The 15,089-nt window shown below is 45.1% G+C and overlaps 2 protein-coding genes across 3 annotated transcripts in view; one reads left to right on the top strand and one right to left on the bottom strand.

Moving 5' to 3' along the window:
- The window catches only part of RNF175 (ring finger protein 175), a 27,043-nt gene extending 19,429 nt beyond the window's left edge, over nt 1-7,614 (top strand). The window contains exons 7-9 of one of the 2 annotated variants that reach the window (XM_004685336.2): nt 1,501-1,634; nt 4,605-4,706; nt 6,330-7,614. In XM_004685336.2, the coding sequence (XP_004685393.1) occupies nt 1,501-1,634; nt 4,605-4,706; nt 6,330-6,450 (357 nt within the window). In that variant the 3' untranslated portion in view covers nt 6,451-7,614. The remainder of the gene's footprint in view (nt 1-1,500; nt 1,635-4,604; nt 4,707-6,329) is intronic. The other variant, XM_012726741.1, reaches the window with a different exon arrangement.
- A 1,049-nt stretch (nt 7,615-8,663) lies between these two features.
- On the bottom strand, nt 8,664-11,507 carry TLR2 (toll-like receptor 2). The gene has a single exon (XM_004685335.2). The coding sequence runs from the start codon at nt 11,505-11,507 to the stop codon at nt 9,150-9,152; it is 2,358 nt and encodes a 785-aa protein (XP_004685392.1). The 3' UTR covers nt 8,664-9,149.
- Between the last annotated feature and the right edge of the window lie 3,582 nt (nt 11,508-15,089).

Below are 15,089 nucleotides of genomic sequence, written 5' to 3'. Positions count from 1 at the left end.
CCCAGGAAGAGATGCAATTTGACAAGGAAAACAAGTCCTTTTGTTTTTTCCCCAAAGTTACCATTTTAACAATTTAAGAATTATTTTACTTATTTATGCATACAAGAGCTGGGGTACAGGTCAGAGTCACCTCTGTGGGGTGAGAGGATTCCCCAGAGACAGAGTGGGGAGCGTGGACCTACTGAAACACACTGCTGAGGGGAGCAGCAGGGAAACATGAGAGTCAGCTCCCTGGCTAGGGATCGAACTCAGGGTACAGTGGATTTTAATAGCTGGATAGCACTGAGATTTTACCCCTGCATCTCCCTGATAACAAGTCTGGAAGCACCATCTTTCTAGAGACTTCTCACCTGATCCATCCCACTAGCTTTAACATCCTGTCGTCTTATATCACCAAGTACACAAAGCCCACGGCCCCACACCATAGGGCACAGCCGCTGGCGACTTGACCTGGTGATGATGAGGGTGGAGATGTGGAGATGGGTATGTGTCTGCGTGCTTGCTTGTGCCCATGCTGTGGCAGAGGAGGGAGAAGCGGTCTCCACTCTCACACCAGCGCCTGAGCTCTGCGCCAGACTAATTATTCCGAATCTCTGGGAGCAGAGCCAGAGCATCTGCTTTGTCTCAAAAGCTCCCTAAGAAAATGGAGTGAGCTGTCAAGGATGAATTGTAAATATAGATTACTAAGAGAAAAAAGCCAATCAGAAGAGGCTACGTACTGTTTGAAGCGTAAGGGGACATGACACTTAAATGGTATCCTGGATGGAGCAAAATGAGGACATTAGTTTAAAACTCAGTAACCTGAGTAAAGCACATGTTCTATTTCACGGTAGCGTATCAACACTGGTCATTAATTATGAGAAATGTGTGGTACAAGGTAAGATGTTAGTAGGTGAACTGGGAGGAATGGGGGTCCTGCCATCTTCATAGCTGCACTTTAAGTCTAAAACAATTTTTAAGTAAATATTTTATTTAAAAAACAACAACAACAACAACACATTTTTTAGGGATTCTAACTGGGTGCCAATATTGGGAAGAAACTCCCAACCAACTTAGCTTCTGAAAGCATCACCTCTGGGTGGGATTAGTCTGGCGCTCCCTACCATCACAGTGGAATTTACAATTTTTCTCCAGATTTATGAATCAGAATTTCTAGAACAATAAAGGAGAAGGTCAAGCTATGGGTAACCTTAAAAAACTCCTTATAGGGTTCTGAGCTCGCGCCCTGGATAGCACCACGGCTTCTGAAGGACTCCTCCATCCAAGGGTAGGTGGGCATCAGCAATGGCTTTAGGCCCATTTGAGTCAGTGCGTTTTTGTCTGGAAACCTTAACCTCATGGTAGCATCCTGACCTGGGAAAAAGCCTTTCAAGCCAACAAAGAAACGGGAAGGACTCTGACAGGGGCAGGGGCAGGGGCCGAGGCCCGCAGGCCCCCAGTGTAAGAGCTCAGAGCAGGGCTGCAATTGCCCTCCACGCTGCTGGCCTTCCCCCTCCCCAGTTCTACAGCGTCGGTGGGATGCCCACGAGGAGCTTGTCGGACAACATATGCGCTGTCTGCGGGCAGAGGATCATCGTGGAGCTTGAGGAAGAAGGACTCATTGAAAACACCTACCAGCTTTCCTGCAGCCACGTGTATCCTTTTCTCGGAAACCTTCGGGCTTCAAACCAGTGCTGGGAGACCATTTCAAGGAATCCTTGCTCGGATGGGAAGGGCACTTCAGGGAAAACTAGCTCATCTCCCTCCTCCCCCTCCTTCTCCCTCTCTTCCTCCTGTTCCCTGTTTGCCCTCGTCCTCCCTGTCAGTCCCTGTACCCCATCCCCTCTGCCTGCCAATCTCCCATCCCCAAGCCCCAGACTTTAATCCTCCTGGGCATCTTTTTCTCTGGAGAAGTTCTGATAAGCCCTGTGGTATAAGAAATGCTGTAAGAGAGCCTCCTCTTCCCATGATTTCCTCTTTTTAAAAGGAATCTCATTGCTGCCCTACAGAAAGGCTGTAGCGCATGCGCAGGACACTGGGCGGGAAAGTTGGCAAAATCATAATTGAGCCCCAAGGGCGGGAGAAAGGGGGCTTGGGGGAGGGAGCAAGAGTGACATTTCAGGTACAGAAAAGAACACAGGACGCTCCCTCTGTTGTCTGTCTCTCATGGGAACCAACGACAGCGAAGTGCGCTTTACCTAGAAAAATCCTCCACACCGTTTCAAGCCCTCAGTGGTGGTGTGGGCAGCCACGGATTGCGTGGGTCTTGAGAGGGGAGTGCACAGGCCGAGGGACCCCTTAGATGTCAAACAGGGGCCAAAACTGGAGCTCCCAGTTCTTGAACCACTTGACTTCTGCGCCTGTGGGTGCTCTTAGTTGAAGGATCTTTAGGTATTAGAATTCTCTGGAATGACTGAGAAGCCAGCATTCTCTGGAAGCTCCAGAAATCAAGGAGGACAACCACAAAGATGCTGAGAGCAAGAGGCTGGAGAGGGTGTGTTCTGAGAGCCATTGTGTTTGAGTTGGCCAACAATCAAGATTTTATTTATATTTAAATAGAAAAAAAAGGGCATCATTTATCTTTATTTTATAGTATAATATCAGGTTTAAAATATTACTGTATGCTCAGTCATTTGAAAGGTTTGGCATGAGGAGGTGGTTAAGCCATCTGTCATTTACCTCTGAAGCCACCTAATTCCATCAGTAAAACCTAGATGTACAGTGGCTGTGATTCAGTTCTGTTTGATCTGGATAGAATCCAGCTATTCAATCCTTAGAGTTATTCAAAACTCGACTGAATGTATCTGGAATATCACAGGAGCCTTTTGCCTAATATATAAGCCTTCACATTTTAAAATAAGGAACACCACCAGACCCACATGGAACGCTATGGTGGTTTTTCAGTGTGATGCCTTTCCCAAAAATCTATCACTCTTAGAAATTTTGCAAGTCTGGCCTTCATTTTCAATATGATTTACTTTTCAAAATGTTGGAACAGAGCCTCGTCTGCCATTTGCAAGTGGAAATATGTTCGCTCTCCACTTTTAAAAGCCCTTAGGGATTGTTATAGATTGCGCATATGTAATCTGAAATGTAGCCACCTTGAAAGTTGCTCTGCAGGGAGTGTTATTAATGGCCCATTTTAGCATGAGTCACAGGAGTGAGGAGTGGGCCAACGTGAGTCATGTTAACAAGGAAGAAGTAACCCAACATTGCTCTGTGGCATTAGCGTCATGGAGGCTACTGTCATGGAGGCTTTTCAGGTCTGATACTGAAGATGAGAGTAGTAAACAAGAGTTGGGCCTCACAGTGCTGGCTCTGGGACCCTGAACTCCACCTATGTGGAAGACGAGGCTGTACTCCAGCCCTAGGGAATGATGGACCATATAGGTTTTGCTTCAAAATTGTGTTATTTTCTCCCACCTCATGTTAAGTAAGCATAGTACAAACTGACCTCAAGTCCAACAATACAAAATAGTGGAAACTCTTAGTTGCATGTACTGAGGAGTTTAAGCCTTGACTTGTCAACACCATGAAGCTCCCCATTTTTAAGGAGAAGTTTGACAGATCCTTGCGGTTCAAGGGTGTGTGTTCAGTACAGTCCTGAGAATGTGTGCTCTTCATCCAGAAAAACAGATTGGGATGAACATGGTAGAAATAAGTAAATCAATAATGTAACTCATTACAGCTAATCATTGTCCCAATTTTACAATGTTGTAGACCCCGGGGAAACATATTTGAGCACGTAATCTGTTTTCAAATATGTTTCTGTATTTAGGTATCTTAGTATTGCCTAAGGGCCTGAGGAGGGAGATTAATGCAACAGTCTCACAGTAGCAGGAGGTAAGGGGGAGATTTGCAAGCTCACAGGAAGTCACATGAGAGCATGACATGTGCTCTGGTAACAGTGAGTCCCTGGTGCTAGGGTTTCATTCTCAACCTTGGGGACAGCGGTCTAATTTTCTGTGCAAGAGGATGTATACAAATGGATTTGTAAATGCCTAGAGTTTCAGAAGTTTATTAAGCTTCTAGTCTGTTAAATATAACTGCCTCCCTCTTTTCAATAACTTAAAATGCTTAAGGAAAAACCTCAAATAGTGAGACACTAATAGAAGTTATGTGTAAATTTATGACCACAAATAACTTCCACTTATCTAAGCAATGAATAATTGCTTAAAAGGTAATAATAATTATTAAGGTAATTAATTATTAAAAGGTAATAGTTATTAAAAGGTAATAATAATAATAATTGCACAAAAGGTAGAATGGGAAAGGTATGATGAGATAGGGAAATACAGTGATTTATTCACACAGACAGTACAGTAAAAATTCTCTTTCACATGTTTTATCTAACTTAATTTTTATGAGAATCAAATGAGGTCAGAAGAACAGTGAGACAAAGAAGGTCAGTCAGTCCCTCTGGGTCCTAAAGTTTTGGCAACTTGGATTCTAAGTTCACTGGCTTGGGGTTTCCTTAGTGCTACAGGATCTCCCTAGAAAAGTGTTGTGTGCAGTTAGTCATGATTGACAGCCACCACACTCCTCAAACCAGATCATTTCCATTGCATCATCTGAAGCGGACACTGCCCTTACTATCCAGAAGCTTCCCTAACAAGATGCCTAAGCTTTCACGAATTCTGCATCCGAGGTTGGTGTATTGTTGGTAAAAAGCAGACTTGTCCTTACTGCAAAGAGAAGGTTGATTTGAAGAGAATGATCAGTAACCCGTATCCTTTTGTAAAACATTACAAATATGATCTCGATGGCTTCTGATGGTGAATGTTTCAGTCTAAACTGTTATAAAAGAAAGATAAGAAGCTGGTCCCTTATCAGTGATAAGTTTGCTCTCACCACCTATTTCCAGAAAAGGACATGGTCTCCCCACTGTGCCTGGTTAGGAAGTAAATGCCCCGAAGGGGTTCTACTCTGTAGAGTCCATATATCCCAGTCTAAGGCCTTATATGGGATAGTGCGAACGTCAGTTAAATATGTGGAAAGATAAGGTAGGTCCGACAGCATAGGGAGGTGGATAGAGTGGAGAGTGGATAGACCAGAAGCTGGAATTTAAAGTTTTAAAGCCCCAAATGTGACTGGAGCACAGCAGAGTTTTTGGAGGGCATGAAAACTTCGTCATCTCTGCATGCAAGTGGGGTTTTCCCCCTTAGACTTTGGTTTTTCAAGTTCCTTGTCTCGTCTCATCTTAGGCTAAGCCTGAGCGAGAGTATATTGAGAGAAACAAAGATTAGACCTGCTTAGCTTGTGGTAGCAGCCAGGACTTTTGTAGACAACAGTGGTCCCCAACTGAACAAACCCAAAACCAAGGTCACAGGAAGGTAACGGTCCCATGCAGAGCAGCAAGAGGGCTCAACCTCAAGACTGCAGCATCTCTCTTTCAGGGGAGAAAGAGGGATTAAAACGCAGCCTCTCCTGTAAGAAGAGCAGGACTCTCTTCTCCCCAGAGGCAGCTTTGTTACTCTGAGTGAAAGTTACCTACATTTTACCACACTAAAGGAGACGCGCCCTCGCTCCTGCTCCCCTCACCAGCCCTAAGGTGGGGTGTTAGCCCAGGCTGGGCCACAGAGCCGCCTCTGAGTGGGCAGGAAGGCAGAGGCACAGCACGACCATCTGTGGTCTCCCGTGGCAGTGCACAGCAGGCCCTCAGGAATGTCCCCTTTAAGATGGAGAGTTCAGAACCACTTTCGGTTAATAAATGACGTATACACCAGCAGCAATAGCCCTTTGCTATAAAATTGATGATGCTAGGTGATTGATGATGCTAGGTGATTATGATCACTCAAACGATCACTTAAATGACAAGGGACAATTTGCAACCTTCTCTAGTCTGGAGAAATGTTTGAATGTTACCTGCACTCTCTATTGAGACTCAGTAAGAGAAAAAGCTACATCTGAATCATTGGCCTTGTGCTCTCAGAGATGAATGAAGTCCCCTCAGCACAGGTTATAGACGCAGAACTGGTGTGTGCCACCTGAATGCAGGTTTCTGGGGCGTGGTGCCTTCCCTCGGGAGCAGTTCTGTCCTCCCTGGCTGGACCCACAGTCGTCATGCCCCCTGACCCTCTAGTATATAACCCTTACCTTGTTATTTTACCTTTTATTGTTATTTTATTTTATTGTTATTTTAACTTTTGGGATTTTGTTGTAAGCTGTTTCGATTTGTGTTTGGAAATTAGATCATGTAAATACTGTAAAAATCATGCCAGGGGCCACTAAATGAATGTCTAGAATGATCAAGAACGAAATGGTGGTGCTGCTGCTTACATTTGCAAAGGACGTGTCTGAAGACTTCTGCTACTGGGATGTACACAGTGATCTCCTTAACTGAGACTTAGCTGGGAGCGCACACACATTCTGTATGGGCAGATTCTGGATTGGCTTCGTTATTTGGTGGCCTGGCAGCCCGTGGTGATAGGAGTAGTTCAAGGCATTAACTATTCACTTGGGCTGGAATAGTACAGCAGGCTTACCTCGGCAGCATTGGATTGCATGGTGGAAGATTTTTACACTCTTGGTCCTCTCTTTAATATTGATATTCTTTTTTAAATTTTAAAGATGATCCCAAGAGTTTAGTTTGATGTCCTACATATGGCAATTTGTCTATGTGGAAAGAATTTAAAGGGAAACTGAATGATGGAATAAACCAATAAAGTGTCCTTGGCTTCTTTCCATTACAATCATTTTCTAATCCATGCATGCGACACATTTGTTACAGCCCACCATGGACATTCAACCTCTAGTCCAGCTGGCCAGGGTCTCATCTGTAAAGTCTTTCAGAGGTTTGCAAAGTACTCACATACAATAGTTATAACTAATCCCTTCCTATCCGTTCAACATCTTCAAAGAAGTCGGCAGTATTGTTAAATAACCTATGGCTTAAGGATCTGGTCTTTTCTGCTTTCTGTGCTTGCTGCGTTTGGCAGCTTAGACACCACCAAAGCCCCTCTGTGTGGAGGGGATCACTCCCGAAACCTCTAGAACAAGTATCATAGCCCCCTTCGTGGGCTAGAGTTCCACTGGGTTTCCTAAAGCTGCCAATGCACTCGGCCTTTCCCAGAGTGGCACTAAATGCCACCTTACACACACAGACACACATACACACACACTCACATACACACTCACTCACTGTACTGCAGTACCTTGCATTTTCTACATAGCACCTCTCAATGCCTGACGTCCTATCACCGATGGATTTGTTCATTGTTCATTGCTTGTCTTGCCCTCACGCTTTGTTCCCTACTATGTCAGCACTTGGAGGAGGACATGTCATAGCCTAGCCATTCAATATGTATTTGCTGGAAGAAGGAGTTTATCCAGCAGGAAGAAACAAAGCCAATGAATTAAATTAAAAAAAAAAAAAAAGATGAGTCAAAGGATTCGCCCAAAAATGACATGTTAGATTTCTGCAATAATTTTTAAGTTACTTGATGAACAGCTGGCATTGTATACCTAACATCTGGACATCTATTCTTCAGTATTTGAAGATATTGTACTCACATGATGTAGGGAAGATACCCACCTATTGTCTAATATACAACATACTAAATGCTACTCACTGTCCTTCACTGATTGGAAGAAGTTGTGATGTACACATACAATAGAATACTACTCAGCTATTAAAAAGAGGAAATGTTGCCATTTGCTACAACATGGATGGAACTTAAGGGAAGTATGTTAAGTGAAGTAAGTTAGAATGTAAAAGATAAATACTACTTGATTTCACTTCTATGCAAAATATAAACAAAAGTAAAATTGGCTGAATATATTAAGTCTTAGATACTGAGAAAAATTGATACTTAGATGCTGCAGTCACCAGTGGGGAAAGGGAGGTGGAAAAAGGAATGAGTAGAGGGGCTCAAATTGACTGTGTAATGGCATTAGAACTTTGGTGGGAGGTGAGTGAAATGTAAAGCATGTATTGAGAGATGAAGTTGTACCCCCAAAGAGATGGTTTTGTAAATAGTCAGTAAATCAATAAAACTGGATTTAGAAAGTCTATCATTGTAATAGAAAAACTCACACTAAGATTTCTACCTGTTGGTAATTTTCCTCCTTGAAACTGCTCTGTGTTTCAGTATTACAACTGGTCACCATCCAGATTATTTAACTCATTTACTTCTCTGCCTAACAAACATTCAATAATTCAATACTGATTACATATGAAACATGTGCAAAGGTTAAAGAAAATTCTTGAGCTTACAATCTGTTGCCAAAGGACTTCACTGTTGGAAAAATACTCACTAAAAATTTAGAAGGAACCCTTAAGTTGATCTCTGATGTATTCGTCATTCACCTTTTATAGACAACTCCACGATAGTAGCTTTTAGAACCCTCTAGAACAGACACAGATACAGCTGACATGAAAACTACACCCTCCCGAGTATACTCCCTGGTGGTGCAATGGGTTAAATGGTAGCACTGTGATGCCATCTGCAACCACTGCAGCATGGATTCAATCCCCAGTTAGGGAGCCGACCCACATGGCACAGCAGACCTCTCCTGTCTCAGCTGCTGCTCCCCTCAGCAGTGTATTTCAGTAGATCTGCCTGCTCTGGTTCCCACTCTGTCTGGTGAATCCGCTCATACACCCTCCCTGCCCCAGCTTCTCCCCCCACACCTCTGGCCTGCACCCCAGCTCTTTCTTGTATGCATAAATAATAAATAAATCTTCGGGAAAAAACACACCTTCCCGGTATTTGATATCCTGGAAAGTATAATTAGGGCACACACATTTTTCCAGAAGTAGCAACAAGTTTGGCTGAGTGACCTGAAATTTTTCTGCTTCTCCAGACAGCAGCTTCACAGAGAGCAGAGAGAATGCCCAGGGCAAACAGGTCAGAAAGCTGTGCCACCTGTCCATGTGAAACCTGCTCCTTCCTGCTACTCCCCAAAGAACTAAACCAATGACCATGAATAATGCAGGCATCCATAAGGAGCTTATAGATCATGACCGTCTCAGAGGGGGGAAAAATGCTATTTCAATTTGGCAGCTGTTTTTATAAAACAGCACTCTACATAAAATCGCAGGTGTTAGAGGTTGTAGTAAGCGGCTCTCCTGAAGCCAGGACACCGCGCGGTTGACAAGCAGTTGTGTCAGAACAGACTCAGTGGCTACTGGTCACTCAGGCAGGCTGCTGGGGCCTCCCCGGGAGGCCCTACGACTTGATGGCAGTTCTCAGGCTTTGCCAAAAGGCCTCCCGCTGCGCTAACTGCAGGGGCCACTCCAGGTAGGTCTTGGTGTTCATGACCTTCCGCAGCTTGCAGAAGCGCCGCGGGATGGCCTTCTTCTCGATGGGCTCCAGCAGAATGAGAATGACGGCATCGTGGTTCTCATCAAAGAGCCGGAAGTGCGAGAAGTCCAGTTCGTACTTGCACCACTCACTCTTGACGAAGTTTTCCGACAGCACAAAGATGGTTTTGTGGCTCTTCTCGATGGAATCGATGATGTTGTCAATAATCCATTTGCCGGGAACAAAGTCCCGCTTGTGAAGACACAGCTTTAGCGGGGGGTCGAAGTGCTCCAGCTCCTGCACCAGCAGGTTCTCCACCCAGTTGCTGTCCTGCTCACTGTAGGAGACAAAGGCGTCGTAGCAAAGGTCCCGGGGGGCGGCTCTGCGGGGCTTCCTTTTGGCCTGAAGCCAGGCCCACGTCATTCTCAGGTACCACAGGCCGTGGAAGCGGTGGCACAGAACCGCCGTGAGCAGGAGCAGCAGGAAGAGCACGCAGCACACGGCAGACACGATGGCCACCCTGTGGCAGTGAGACAGCGGGAGCCGAGCGTCCTGCACCCGCTGACCCCGCACCTGTGACGGGGACTCACACAGGTAGCCCTGCGGCCAGCCGACCAGCAGCGCGGCCAGGGTCTGGTGCCCCTGGGTGAAAGACAGGAACTCGCAGGAGCAAATGAAGTTGTTCCCGCCAGCCTCCAACGTTTTCAGGTTCCCAAAGGAATCCAGTTGCTCCTGAGAGAAAGTATTGAGTGTATTCCTGCTGATTCTCAAGACTTGTAATGTGGGTAAGAAGGAAGCAGCTGGCAGCCTCTTTAACTTGTTCCTGGAAATATAAAGTTCCCGGAGCTGGGGCAGAAGCAGAGTGAATGAGTTGAGGTTGTTCCCGCTGACATCTAAAACTTCCAGCATCCGGGGGATGCAGCCGGTTACGCTCTGGATTCTCGTGCCCGACAGGTTTAAATATTTCATCTTCTCTGGCCACTGACAAGTTTCAGGCATAAAATTAAAATTGTTCTTACTGATGTCAAGGCTAGTGAGGTTTTTTAGAGTAAGCAAAACTTCCCCTGTTCTTTTTAGTGATGTCAAGTGATTTTGCCTTAAAATTAAGGTGTGTAGGGAGGGCCAGCCATGCTCACAGGCTGAGTGTTCCAAGTATTCTTCAACCATTAAGTTGTTACTGAGATCAAAATATTCTAGTGACTTTAAATGTTGTGAAAGTTGACAAGGGACCAGAAAAACCTTACTGTTTTCAATGGTGATTCTTTTAACACTTCCTGTAAGGGAATAGATGCTGCTGAGATCATAAAATGAGAAAAACTGTGGGATTCGTAAATTCCGGATTCCTACCGTCTCTATGTTCTCCATGACTTTGATTTGGTGTATATCAGAGGTGCTAAAGTCGCCTAGTCCGATGAGGGTACATTCGTAAAAGTGGACTTGTGACACCGTAGGCACATAACTGAGCAATTGCACGAGGGGGCCAAAACTTCCATCACTGATTTCCACATTTTTAAAGGTAAACTTTTTCATCACTGGGTTGGTTTCAGTGATGGGTAGTTTTGAAAAAGTGAAAGTTTTCAAATCCATGCCTCTCAGTTCCAGATATTCCAAGGAACTCAACAGATCCACAAAAATCCCCAGCAGGAAGACAGAACGCCTCATCCGAAGGATCAGGTGGTTGATGTTCTGAATGGTCTTCAAACTCCCTGGCTCGTACTTCTGGAGATTGGACGCCTCAATCTCAAGTTCCTCAAGAAAAGAGAGTCCAGCAAAGTCCTTCTTCTGAATCTGAGTGAAGGCATCAATATTCCCTACTTTCAGGATCCGCAAGTTTGTGAGATGAGAAAAAAGAGCTGCTTCCCCAAGTGTGTTATAAGGATTTCCCAGCAAGTTTAGGAATTTCAAAGAAGAAAGGGGCCTGAACCAGGAGGATGATAAATTAAATAAGTGATTATAGGATAAATCCAAATATTCGAGACTCTTCAGAAAACGAAAAGAATCTTCCCCTATTGTGTTAATTCTGTTGGAGCCCAGCCTCAGGGTCTTCATAGTCACGCACCTCTGCAAGTCGGTGTCGCCCACGTAGGAAATCTCATTGTTGGACAGGTCAAGGCTTTTCACAATGTCCGTGAGCCCAGAGGGGATGGAGGTCAAAGATCTATAGCTGCCATCACAGACACCAGTGGGCTCACAAGACAGAGGAGCAGCCTGATCAGAGGACTCTTCCTTGGAGAGGCTGACAAGGGTCCCCAAGACCCACGCTGTCCACAAAATATGTAGCATTGTCCAGTGATTCAACCTACAGGTAAAGAGATTCATTCAAGTGAGTGAGTGTGTTTGACAGAACACCACATTTCCAGTGCTTGAGAAACATGAGGCAAGGCCCAGTTAGCTAGACTTTTGCTAAGGGAATATACGACTGCAGATAAAATTGAATTCCCTGATACATACACTCAGTAACACTCCCACAGATGCTCTGCACCACACCGAGGCTTAAAAGCACAAGACCATCTGGGAGTACAAAGCAGGACTTGTAAACATGGGCTGGCAGATGAGCTGTATCCACACTGTGGAGTACTAGTCAACCGTAAGGAAAGCTGAAGCATAGCCCTTTTCTGCTAAATAGAGGGCATTTGAGGGCATTATGTGCAGTAAAGCAAGTCAGAATGACACAGATGAAAACTGGGTATTTACCTAGCAGGTGAGTTGGTAAAGTAGAATACTTACACAAAGTAGTGGGCATTAATAAACAACACACTGTGATGAAGTTAACAGGGAGGGGAAGAGAGGAACAAGGACATAGAAGAGACTGGGGGTTACAGATTTTAAATGACAAAGCAAAACATGGGTAGAAAGAATGAGTGAGTGAATATCTGGAGGAAAGCACAAGCCAGTCATTTAGGGAGAGGGCGAGGCCCACCCAGGGGACTGACCACCACCTACCCACACTCAGCCTCCTGCTATCTCAGCAGCATCTTCCCTGCCTCCAGCCTCCTCCTCTGAGCTCAGTGCACAGATTGCAGCTGCCTCCTCTTTGCTGTTCATTTGCTCACTTGGTTTTGTTTTTGTATGTTCCTGATTCCTGGCCTTCCATGGCATTTGATTCAGCCCTTAGTGGGCTGACTGACAGCTCTTCAACAGAATGTTCTGGGTATCAGTCTGCAAAGGTCATTGCAGACTAAAGAGTCAAAGTTAAGCTGCTCATCTGCAGTGCTTTCTGATTTTTCCCTTTCAACCTTAGGATTAAGGATTTAGGACTAGGATTTCTAGTCCAAGTAATATGGAGGTTTTTAAACAGAAGGCCTTGGGCTCTCAGGGAGCAGGCTGCCCTTTGTCCAAAAGGAAAAGGACCCTGTTCCTCAATGCTGTCATGCACCTCCCACAAGCAGACAGGAGAGGTGCTGGGGACCACAGGCAGGACAGGTGGTTTGCTGGGTGAGAGGAAGCCAGGCCAGCAGATTCTTCTCTTCCTGCAGAGAAGTCAGAGCAGAAAGCAACGTTCCCATCTGCATGCCCCATTGAGATGGCAGTGGGGCAGTCAAGCCATCTGGCCACGCTCCATCACAGCCAGCTTCCTCTCATCGATCCAGTACTTCCTCTTGCCATTTCCTGTCCCAGGCTCTGCTGGGCTCTCTCATTCCTTGCTTCTGTACTCCTTAGTCTTTGCTTCCTGCATTAACTCCACAAAAACAAAAGTAACAGAATTACTTCTCTCTCTTCCCATCTACCCTCTGCACTGGGCTGAGAACTCCTCCATGTAAGACATCAAGAATGGGAAGGACAGTGGTTAAAATTAGGCCAAGTAGAGCCACAACCAAGAGTTGTGGATCTGTCTGGACAAAGAATAAAAATCATCTGCTGAAAGGAATCAGATTGTTGACTGAGTGTTAAGGAAGTGTTGGTTCAGCTGCAAGAAAATCTGTCAGAAATCAGAACCCAGGCTTGCCACAAATGCTGGTGTGAATTTAAATATTAAAAGATAGAATTAAGAATTAAGAATTTTTCGGCTCTCCCTGGTGGCACAACGGGTAAGGACGCAGCACTGCAAGCTAGCAGCTGCTGCGGCTTCAGGGCAAGTTCGACCCCCAGCCCCGGAGATGACCCACAGGGGGCGGCAGACCTCTCCTGTCTCCCCACCACTTCCCTTACAGTGTACATTGTCCATCTGCCTGTTCTGTTCCCTACTCTGTCTCTGGTGAGTCCTCTCACCACCCCTGAGCCTCTGGCCTGTACCCCAGTTCTGTATGCACAAATAAATAAATCTTTAAAAAATTAAACATAAATAAATAAGTCTTAAAAAAAAGAATTAAGAATTTTTCAGAATGGAAGAAAAACCCGAGTTCTCTATTGAATCCCAAGCAAAAAGTAATGATGAAAGATTTTCACCCAGCCCAAAGGCAATGGAATAATACCCTCAAAGGGCTGAGATAAAAACACCTGTCAATCTATATATTATGCCTTTTAAGTTATCAATAAAAAGCATAGATGAGATGGATGTTTTGTAGATCTCAAATGTAAAAAAGAATTTTTGGCCACGACCCCCTCATAGAAAGATGTAAGTTCTGCAGCAACATGGACAATCTGTGGGTTGGCAGCAGTAAGTAACACTGGAGGTGGGTTTTTGTTGCTTTTGTAATTGAGGGGTGGGGGAAGAAGCCAAGCATTCAACTCTTAGCATTCAAAGACTCAGATGTGCACTGTTTGAATGAGGAAGAAACAATGTAAATTTTAAACGATATGATGGGACAATGACCGCAAGCCTACACTTTTTTTTTTTAAGACTTATTTATGCGTGCATGCAAGAACTGGGGCACATGCCAGAGATGGGGGTGGTGACAGGATTCACCAGCGACAGAGTGGGGCACAGAACAGGTGGACTGACTGAAATGCATTGCTGAGGTAGGGAGGAGAGAGGTCTGCCTGACCATGCGGATCACCTCCCAGGCCAGGGGTCCAACTCCCACGGTCTGCCCACAGCTGCATAGTGCTGTGCTTTAACCCCTTGTGCCATCAGACACAAGGCTACTTTTTGGAAGGAGTGAATACAATGTACATTGTGAGTAAGTCTTGAAGTCCTCCAGATTGCCATACCAGTACTGAGACTCCACATTAACAAGGTTAAGGCCCACCCACCTCTACACCAGGGTCCTCAGCCGGCTACCCCTGAGCGCACGTTTAGCCAGGTCGGTGTGATTACACTCTAGGAAGGTCACCAAGCCAAACCAGCTGTAATGCATTTCAGACCTATCCCTCTGTAAGCTCCACAGAGTGACGATTAAGATCAATCCCTACTTAACCAACCAAGCCAAATTCTTAAATGGAATAATGCAAGAAATTAGCCAGCATTTTAAAAACGTTAACAACATACATTCAGCCTCTGGCAGTTTTTCGTAAAATGGGTCCATTATAATAAAGTTGTAAAGTTCTCTTGTCTAAAACAGGAAGAAACTTCAAACTTAAAATCCTGGTAAGTTTTCAAAGAGTCACAATATTTGCCATTTCCTTTTTTTATTTTGGTCTCTACTTTCAAAGTCACCAGCTGCCCTTCTCTGAAGAGCTGAGTTCGCATCAGTCCGGGTAAGACCTGCAATACTAGAAGGTTCTCGGCCAGCTGAATTGTTTGCACCCGGAACAATTTCTGTCTCAGCCGGAAAGACACAATCTTGACAAGCATCCAAGTTCTAAGCAAAAGTGCTCTTTTATAAGTTCTAAGGGGAATTTCAAAAGCCCCTCCTTTTAAACAACGTGTGGCTACCTAAGTGCTTTCACTTCTAATGAGAAACCTGACTCAGTCGAAGGCTAAAGGGTCTTGGTCCCGCTGGGTTAGGGGCCAGCGCGCTGGCAGACCTCACCTCGGAGCCGCGT

This window comes from Condylura cristata, unplaced genomic scaffold (genome assembly GCF_000260355.1).
Source record: "Condylura cristata isolate star-nosed mole 26May11 unplaced genomic scaffold, ConCri1.0 scaffold00018, whole genome shotgun sequence".
Taxonomy (NCBI): domain Eukaryota; kingdom Metazoa; phylum Chordata; class Mammalia; order Eulipotyphla; family Talpidae; genus Condylura; species Condylura cristata.
This window is presented reverse-complemented; position numbering and strand designations above follow the sequence as displayed.

Coding starts and splice junctions, on each gene's coding strand:
- TLR2 (XM_004685335.2), bottom strand. CDS start 11,507: ATGCTACATATTTTGTGGACAGCGTGGGTCTTGGGGACCCTTGTCAGC.